At 43.0% G+C, this 10,000-nt stretch overlaps 2 protein-coding genes across 8 annotated transcripts in view; both read right to left on the reverse strand.

The window, feature by feature from the left end:
- Positions 1-669, reverse strand: part of coro2aa (coronin 2Aa) — a 43,520-nt gene extending 42,851 nt beyond the window's left edge. The window contains exon 1 of the mRNA XM_083538931.1: positions 254-669. The gene's annotated coding sequence lies outside the window, so the exon portion shown is untranslated. The remainder of the gene's footprint in view (positions 1-253) is intronic.
- Positions 670-8,422: 7,753 nt separating this feature from the next.
- uso1 (USO1 vesicle transport factor) overlaps positions 8,423-10,000 on the reverse strand; it is a 73,887-nt gene continuing 72,309 nt past the window's right edge. For all 7 annotated transcript variants that reach the window (XM_083538921.1, XM_083538919.1, XM_083538916.1 and 4 more), the window contains 3 exons: positions 9,904-9,993; positions 9,603-9,818; positions 8,423-9,310 (listed from right to left, as the gene is read on the reverse strand). In XM_083538921.1, coding sequence (XP_083395047.1) covers positions 9,224-9,310; positions 9,603-9,818; positions 9,904-9,993 — 393 coding nt within the window. In that variant the 3' untranslated portion in view covers positions 8,423-9,223. The remainder of the gene's footprint in view (positions 9,311-9,602; positions 9,819-9,903; positions 9,994-10,000) is intronic.

The following is a 10,000-nucleotide window of genomic DNA, read 5'->3' on the forward strand; positions in this document are numbered from 1 at the left end:
CTCTCTCCACACCTTGCTGTCTCTTCTTACCTGTCTGTCTCTCCACGCCTGTCTCTATCTCATCACCTGTTGGTCTCTGCACACGTGTCTCTCTATCCACACTTGTCTGTGACTCCTAACCTGTCTGTCTCTCCTCACTTGTCTGTGATTTCACACCTGTCTGTGTCTCCTTGTCTGTCTGTGTCCTAACCTGTCTGTGTCTCCTCAGCTCTCATCACCTGTCTGACCCTCATGGACTCGGTATCCCCCATACCTTTGTGAAGCTCGAGCGCCGGGAGCTCAGATGAGAGGATCAGGATGTTGTGGGTTCTCCAGGAGCTTCCCTTCAATCACACGTTTCCGGAGCGGTGTGTGTCCTCTAGAGCTCATGAAACAGTCACGGAGAAAGTGTGTGTGTGTGTGTGTGTGTTTGTGTGTGTGTGTGTGTGTGTGTGTGTGTGTGTGTGTGTGTGTGTGTGTTTGTGTGTGTGTGCTGCAGTCAGGACAAAGCGGATAAATAAAATAAATAAAATCCAGTGCTGACGATGATGAAGATGAAGGTAACGAGGATGAAGATGCAGATAGAAAGCGAATGAACGATGAGCGCGCGCCGTGTCTCTGCACCCGGGTACACGCGCGCGCACACGCACGCCTTGCTCCGGCTTTCGTCTAAAGCCACGCCCACTGCGACGCCCCGCCCCAGCTCGCCCCGCCCCCCCCCCAGCACACGTCTGACACTCTGAGGAAGCGACTGTGGGAAGATCCCGCTCTGGGATTGGGCCAAGAAAGAGATCTGCCCTGTGATTGGTCGGTTTTCAGGGAGCACATGCAGGCGTGCTGACTTGCTGTGGAATCTCAAAAAGGTCACACGCACGTGTCTCCTGTCAAATAATTTTTTGGTTTTATATAAACTCAGTCATTATAGTTACACAGGTCAGGTGACTCTCAGTGTCTCAAGTCTGGAGAAATGAGGAGGTTTGTGTTATGAAAGACGTCCAGAGTAAAACATGTGACAAATCAAATATGCAGATCAGGAATCAGAACTTCATAGCGGATCGGTCGAGGCCCGGGTTACCAACAACCACCACAGGTATCATTAACAACAGGGTACCAGGGGAAACTGGGCTTCTGTTGGCTGAAGGAGGAGAAGGAGAGGAGGAAGCAGATGTAGAGGACTGGGGGGTATGGAGATGATGATCGGCTGTGGTGACCCCTAAATGGAGAATCTAAAAGTGAAGAAGAAGATGATAAACTTGAATGTAATTAAAATATTTTTGGAAAATTGTTTTGAGATGTGTGTTTTTCATCCCCTTCTCCATCATTCAGAGTCAGGAATTACATTTTATTTCCTTCTCAAACTCCTCACCTCTTCTCGAAAGAAAATACATCAATAATTAAACCACATTCCATCAAAACATCTGCAGGTTTTATTTTCCAAACCGTCAAACAGATGAGTTTTAATGTTTTTGCAAGATTTATTCAGAGCCGTTTACACTTTAAGGCTTTCAGAACACCTGAGGGGTGTTCACCTGAGGCACCTGAGGCACCTGAGTGGTGTTCACCTGAGGCACCTGAGTGGTGTTCACCTAAGGCACCTGAGGCACCTGAGTGGTGTTCACCTGAGGCACCTGAGTCACCTGAGTGGTGTTCACCTGAGGCACCTGAGGCACCTGAGGGGTGTTCACCTGAGGCACTTGAGGGGTGTTCACCTGAGGCCCCCTGAGTCACCTGAGGCACCTGAGGCACCTGAGGGGTGTTCACCTGAGGCACCTGAGAGGTATTCATCTGAGTGACCTGAGGCACCTGAGGGGTGTTCACCTGAGGCACCTGAGTCACCTTAAGGGTTTTCATCTGAGTCACCTGAGGGGTGTTCACCTGAGGGGTGTTCACCTGAGGCCCCTGAGTCACCTGAGGCACCTGAGTCACCTGAGTGGTGTTCACCTGAGGCCCCTGAGGCACCTGAGTCACCTGAGTGGTGTTCACCTGAGGCCCCTGAGTCACCTAAGGGGTGTTCACCTGAGGCACCTGAGTCACCTGAGGGGTGTTCACCTGAGGCCCCTGAGTCACCTGAAGGGTGTTCTGAGGGATGTTCTGTTGAGAAATAGGACCCTTTGGGCTTTTCAAAACAGTCCCGTTCCTGTAAGAGCTGTGATTGGTTAGATTATAGCGTGCTGTTCTACGTTATCAGTTCACTTTCTGACTTTATTATAGAATTAATTTTAGTGTTTAAAAAAACTCACATAAAATCTTACATTTTTATAAACAACATCAACAACATGATTACTGTATCATGACACTGAGATAATTATAGAAACAAATACTATATAACTAAATGTTAAAAAAGCCAGGATTAGTGTAAAAAGCTGCTGATTAGTCAATTCCTAAACAGCTTCTGCTCTGTGATTGGTCAGGGTTCTGTAAATGCGTTAGGATGCCAGGATGCTAATGTAGCTAGCTAACATTGTGTAAGTTATTTCATTTTAAGACACAGAAACTTCAGAAACAAGTTTTAGCTCGACGCTCGAGGTTGTTAATGAAGATGTCGACCAATCAGACAAAACATCTTGTTACAGCCCCACGTGTGAAGAGGCAGTTATATTACACAGCAGGTGTGGAAGTTAATGTGTTGGAAGAAGGAAAAATGGGTGAGTGTGTGGGGATCTGAGTGACTTTAACAAGTGACAAACTGTAATGTCTAGACACCTGAGCCAGAGCATCAAAGCAGTAGATGTGGGATTTATCCCAGTATGTAGGAGAACCAGTGACTCGGTGACAAAAACATGGATCTCTGTGTTCTGTTACACTGCAGAAAAAGAGCAGGAACTGTTTGAGGAAGTTTTGAGTTCAAATTCCCCAGATCTCATTCCGATCAAGCTTCTGTGGGACATACCAGACAAACATGGAAGGAGACTCCACCTCACAGGACTTACAGTATCTGCTGCTGACATCTTGGTGCCAGATACCACACACCTTCAGAGGTCTTTTAAAGTCCAGGCTGAGGAACTGGTTTGGAGGCATAGGGAGAAACTCCACACTTTCAGACTGGTCAATTAGAACAGGACGAAGCTGTCGACGGTGTGGTTTAGTGACAGAGGACCGTGTGTCACTAAATTATCAGGACAATGCTTCTTTATGATGCAGACACACACACACACACACACACACACACACACACACACACACACAGCATTATAATAGAGCACTGTGTTCAGTCACTTTATTTACAGTAGGTTATTATTCGTCATGTAAATTAGCATAAATTCTCGCGTTACTCCTCCATTGTGTTTCACTACTGAAATAAAGTCACAAATGTTCATAAATCTTTATTTACAAATAAACAACTTGAGAGCTGAAAGACCTGCATTATGCCTCAGCGCTGGACCACAGCGTCTACAGAAACATCTGCAATGTTTTACCATATTTATATATTTTAACAAAATTATAGAACATAATAAAGCTGGAGCATCTGTATTACACTTTCATGTCCAACACACACACACACACACACACACACACACACACACACACACACACAATACATATAGCTGTATTATAATAACATGTACAGTGTACAGTATTGAGCGAATGATGGTGTATTTATGAGCCGAGTTCGCCCCCTGGTGGACGCAAACGGACTTACAGTTCTCAGAAAGCTGCTGTAAAACCTTCACACAGTCAAATTAAAAAATTCCAACTTGACACGTTTCTAAAAATCTCTTTTGCACTGCACAAACCTCACCTATGAATCAAGTCCTAGTTCTCTAAAGTAAAAACAGAGCAAAACATCTAATAAGAATGCTCATCCCAAATCCAGTGGGAGACTCTGAGCTTTACTACGAGGAACCAACTGTAGAAACATTTGGAGGCCATTCCGATACACTCAATCTAAATATACATGAATACAACTTTGAATTCTGAAATCTGATTGGTCAGAAGGTCTTCTGAGACAGTAGCAATAGAAGAATGTGTCCTGGTCTGATGAATCAGGTTTTCTTGGCTGTGAGGGCATGGCTCACCTGGGGAAGAGACGGCATCAGGACACACTACGGAAAAAGGACAAGCTGGTGAAGGCAGTGTGATTCTCTGGGTGATGTTCTGCTTGGAAACCTTGGGACCTGGTGTTTTCTTGTGGATGTTAGTTTGATATTATAAAACACCTCCTAAACACTGCTCCAGACCAAGTTGTGTCCTCCAAATTCTCCAGATCTCAATCTGATTGAGCATCTGTAGAAAATGCTGGAAGCTTTATGGGTGGTGGCTCCACCTTGCAACTCCTCAACATTCATTACAGTTCCATCAGGGTTGAGGTTATAAAGGGTTCAGTGGTTACAGTCCAAATCCATCCTCAAACTTCTCCAGTTACTTAATAGATCTCCAGAGAAGAACAAGGTGTTTGTCGACTGCATCACCACTATCTTAAATAAAGCTCACATTTGGATCCTCCGTTGTCATGCTCATACAGCCTGTTACATTTATCAGGAATCAGGAATTTATTGCACCACCCTGTGTTTGGGAGGCTGCATTTCTTTAGTAGCTCTTTCTCTTGTGGGTTTAGAGCTCCAGGCACTTTGTTTAGAGATTTTTGTGTGTATCGTAGTAATCTGATCCCCAAGTCAAATTCCCCCACCCCCAAAGTCTCTTCATCTTAAAGCCCTTAGCCATTTTTTTTCAAGGAACGGTTAGAGAAAAGAAGCCTTTAACTTCCTGACAGGTCAAGAAAAGCTCCAAAAATGCTGGGTTCTTTCAGCGACCAATAGAGAGAGTTCACTGTATTTGCCTGCTGGTGTTTAAAAAACATCCATACTTGAAAAAGACTGATAAAAAGAGGGCATTCGAACAAGGACAGTTCCAGTATGTAGGAATAGAACACTTTGAGGGGTCCAGTGCAGAAGTTGACAATTTAGCTTTGAATCTTTTGAAAAAGTCCAGCAGGTGGGTCTATGCAAGTGAGTAGGAACTTCCCGAAACATCTAGAGACGCACCAGTGCCAATCGGATCCCACTTCATGTGGAGTTTGGACACTGGACCTCCTGGAGTGTTTAAAGGCTCTGGCATGGAGAAGCTGGTGTTGGATCTGTGATGATCTCAGATGTTGAGCTTTTTTATAAGTTGCTCAGTAGCTCCTAGTTTTATCACCATAAAGACTGTAATAGACTGTAGAAAGATCATCACTCATAATCACACACTCCAGTGCTCATGTTAGTTCTCACTCTTCAGTGTTCTGTAGTGTATAAAGATTTATGATCACACTCTTGATGTCACCCAAATGAGGATGAGGTTCTGCTTTTGAGTCTGGATCCTCTCAAGGTTTCTTCCTCATGACATCTGAGGGAGTTTTTCCTTGCCACAGTCTCCATGGCTGCTCATCAGGGATAAATGCACACCATTCACCTTCACTGTTCACTGGTCCCCCATCTCCCACCTTATTAATGTGTCATTTATCTCCTCTACTGTACCTGTGTCACTTAAGACTGCTGCTGTTACTCCCATACTCAAAAAGACTAATCTGGACCCGGCAGACTTATCCAACTACCGCCCTATTTCCAACCTGCCATTTGTATCGAAGATCATGGAAAAGGCTGTGGCCTCTCAGCTGCAGTCATTCCTAGCTGGTAACAACCTCTTCGATATTTTTCAATCTGGCTTCCGCCAACAGCATAGCATGGAGACTGCACTAGTAAAGGTTGTTAATGATCTTTCACTCATTGGAGACTCAGGTAGTCTCACTATACTTCTGTTATTAGACCTCAGCTCTGCCTTTGATACTGTCTGTCATAAGGAATTTGGCATATAAGGCTCTGCACTATCCTGGTTTTCCTCTTATCTCACGGGCAGGCAATATCACATCTTCATACACAATTCCAAATCTCCTACTGTCTTACTTAAACAGGGTGCCCCACAGGGCTCTGTTCTTGGCCCACTACTATTCATTCTGTACATTCAGCCGTTTTGGCAACATCATTCGTATACATGGTTTTAGTTATCATTGTTATGCTGATGATGTTCAGTTATATACTGCTTGTCAACCAGATTCTGTTAATGTAAAATCCACACTCTCCTCTTGTGTTAGCGAGTTAAAACAATGGCTACACTCAAATTTTCTTAGCCTGAATCTGGGTAAAACATTCTGATAACTGGTCCCCCATCTCTAATAAACAACAACTCTGTGGACTTTAGTCTTAATCTGGATGCTACTACGATTTTCCCCTCAGCTACTGTTAGAAATTTAGGTATCATATTCGACCCCTCACTATCCTTTGATGTCCATATTCGCAGCCTCTCTAAAACGTCTTTTTTTCATTTACAACACATTGTCAAACTGTGACCTTTCATCTGCAGAAATGATGCAGAAACATTAGTGCATGCTCTGATTACGTCCCGTCTCGACTACTGCAATTCACTCTTCTCTGGTCTATCAGCTCACTCAATCTCACATTTACAGTACATACAGAACTCGGCTGCCTGAATGTTAACCTCCAATAAAAAATCTGTCCACATTACCCCTATATTATTTGATCTTCACTGGCTGTCAGTCTCATCTCGCATAAAATATAAAATCATACTGCTCACTTATAAGGCACTAAATGCTCTTTCCCCTCACTATCTTTCCGATCTTCTCTCATCCTATGTTCCTTCACGATCACTGCGGTCTTCAAATTCTGAACTTCTTTGTGTACCTAGATACCGTCTATCCTCTGTGGGTGGCAGATCCTTTTCTGTCAATGTTTCAACACTATGGAACTCCCTACCCATTGCAGAACCATCAGAACTCTGTCTGAATTTAAATCAAGGCTTAAGACCCACCTTTTCAACCTCCACTTAAAGTAAATGCGTTAGGAGTCCTTCATTTTTCTGAAATATGGTGTATGTATTGTGTACTATGTAGTGTTCTATCTCTTATACTGTATGTTTTTGTGTTTGTGTTGTCTCCTGTTATTATCTCATGCAGCTGCATGTGATCCTTCGTCCTGGGCAAATGTCCGACGAATATGTTTATGTATTTTACACTATATTTCATCTGTCTTGAAATACTGTACCTTGTAAAGCGTCCTTGAGCTTGGCAAAGGCGCTATATAACTTTAACATATTATCATTACTGTTAAATTCTGTAAAGCTGCTTTCAGACAGTGTCTGTTGTGAAAAGTGAAATAGAAATAAACTTGACTTGACTTAATGTCCTTTACACACTCCTCAACATTGTTAAGCTGATCTCTCTCATCTGGCTTTGATGAAATATACAGCTGTGTATCATCAGCATAGCAATGAAAGCGAATACCATGTTTATGAATAATTTCACCCAGAGGCAGCAGATATAAAGAGAAAAGCAGTGGGCCTAAGACAGATCCTTGGAGTACACCAAACTTTACCTCAGAGAGTGTGGAGAACTCTCCATTTACATCAACAAACTGATAGCGATCAGTCAAATAAAACCTGAGCCAGGAGAGAGCTGTTCCCTTTATTCCAACAACGTTCTCAAGCCTAAAAAACAGGATAGTGCCGTCTCTGTGCTATGATGAGGCCGAAATCCTGACTGATACATTTCATAAATGTTATTCCTCAGTAGATGTGAGCAGAACTGCTGTGCTACAACCTTTTCTAGAATCTTGGAGATAAAGGGGAGGTTTGATATTGGACTGTAGTTGGACAGCTGACAGGGTGAAGGTCAGGTTTCTTAATTAGGGGTTGAAAACTGCAGTTTGAAGGATTTAGGTACAAAACCAGTGCTAATGGATGAGTATTATTTTAAAACAGGTTCAATTCCCTCTGAAATGATCTGTTTGAGGAAACTTGTATAGCTTGAGGCTATTTAAAATACTGTTCATTTGGTTTGACGCCATTTACGTTCTAATTTCCAAGTGGTCTGTTTTAAGGTGTGCGTATGATCATCATACCACTGTGCTGCTGTAATGTAGATCCTGAGATCTGTGTAGACATGCAGACAAGAGAACTCTCCTTCATATCACACATTCACATTATTCACATGGAAGGTGAAAGCCAAGGATAGAAATCAGAACATCAGTGTTAGGACAACACACACACACACACACACACACACACACACACACACACACACACACAGAAGGCATTAACATGGGAACTGGATGAAGAAGAATTTGAGAGAAGTATCATGGTAAAGCATCAACACAGCTTCAGCAGAAGATTAGAGCTTTAAACAAGTAGAACCTCCATCCAGGCATTCATGTAGCCTCATTACAGCATCATAAGAGCTTCATAAAAGCTTAGTTAAAGCCTCAGTAAAGCTTTGTTACAGCTCCATAGTGCTTCACTGGCATTTTTGCACTTTAATTAGAACTTCGTTGGACTTTATTAGAGGTTTATTAGCGCCTCATTAGCACTTCAAGTGACCTGTGTATATATTTATTTCTACACTGTGATGATTTGCTCAAACACACTAATTTTACTAACAAATTAAACACAAGACTTTTCTTGCTGATCAGTGGGTTAAACACTTATTTATTGTTAGCAACATTAGCATTTAAACAGAACTCTAATTTATTCACAGTTCGATTTTCTCCACGTATCTTACAGACGAGTTTCTGTTCTCCAAATGTACAAATACACGGGGAAGCTCCAGCGTGCTTTCAGCTCACAATTACAGCAAAGACCTCACGCCTGACACTGGAACCTTCACTGATAGCAACATTAGCATCATTTAACTTGATGTCGATTTAAATATATTTAGTTTAGCTCCAAATGGTAACGTTGCTAGCAATGAACGAATGCAAATATGCGAATTAATTTATGCTAATGTACAACTGCTAGCACTTAGCAATTATAAAGTAGTAAGATATTTGTTTTTTATCCGATTTATAGTTGATATATTTGAAACTGCTAATGTTGCTAATGAGTGAACGAAAAAAGGGCAGATAGCAGCATTTCCTGATTGGTGGCTACGCTATTCGTTAGCAGCACCAGCTTCGTGAGACTATTCTCCGCTAACAATGATTAACTGAATGAATAAAAAAAAATAAAGGAAATACTCAGCAGGTAGCATGCTATTTGGTAGCTATTAGATTCCAGTCACTGTTAGCCACATTAGCTTTTTTAATGAGCCGTTTCATTTAAACATTGTTCTAAGAAAAAACGAACCAACATGGCGGTGAAGCGACATCGCTAACAGAAAGTCAACAGATAAAAGATAAAAATGAACAGGATTCTGCGGCAAGAAGTCGGAGCTCATCTCATTAGTGTCAGGATTAAAACTTCTTTATTCCCCTGAAATCTACTCAGTCTCTCCATCATCATCATCATCATCGTCTTCTTCTTCGTCAGACTGGTCCCTGGCATCCAGATCATCCTCATCCTCAATCTGCGGAGAGACAGACGCATTCGTTAATCCTGACAAGTTCACTTGGACAAGGGCAGAAACGGAGGAAAGAGCTGACAGAGACGGGGCAGAGATTAAAGGCAGGGCAGGGGTTAAAGGCAGGACAGATGTTAGAGGCAAGGCAGAGGTAAGAGGCAGGACAGAGAAAAGAGGCAGGACAGAGACAGGAGAGTGGTTAGAGGCAAAAGAGAGGAAAGACAGATAAGAGATAAAACAGAATAGAGGCAGGACCGAGGTAAGAGGCAGGAGCAGTAAATAATGCAGATTTGTTTACCGTCTCTCCGAGGTTTTTAAGTCTCTGTTTCAGGGAGAAGATCTTCTGGTCCTGATCTGCGAGGAGCACCAGCAGGTCGTCCTGCTCCTTTTTCGACTCGCTCACTTCCTGCTGCAGTTTAGCTTTCTCTGTCTGCAGGATCGCTACCGTGCTGTTAGCCTCTGCTAACTCCTTCTCCAGCTGTGCCCCGCTCTCCGAGTGAGCCCGGACCTCCTCCTGAATCACACACACAAACAGAAATTAAACAATAAACACACAAGAGAAAAACGAATAAAGGTGTGTGTGTGTTTGGGAAACAGACCTGCAGTCGATGTGTTTCTGCTGTCTGTGTGGATAATCTCTGCTCCAACTCACTGAGTTTCACTATTTCTGCTTCACTGCCGGAACCCGACTGAGAC

This window comes from Silurus aristotelis, assembly GCF_946808225.1.
Source record: "Silurus aristotelis genome assembly, chromosome: 4".
Classification (NCBI taxonomy): Eukaryota; Metazoa; Chordata; class Actinopteri; order Siluriformes; family Siluridae; genus Silurus; species Silurus aristotelis.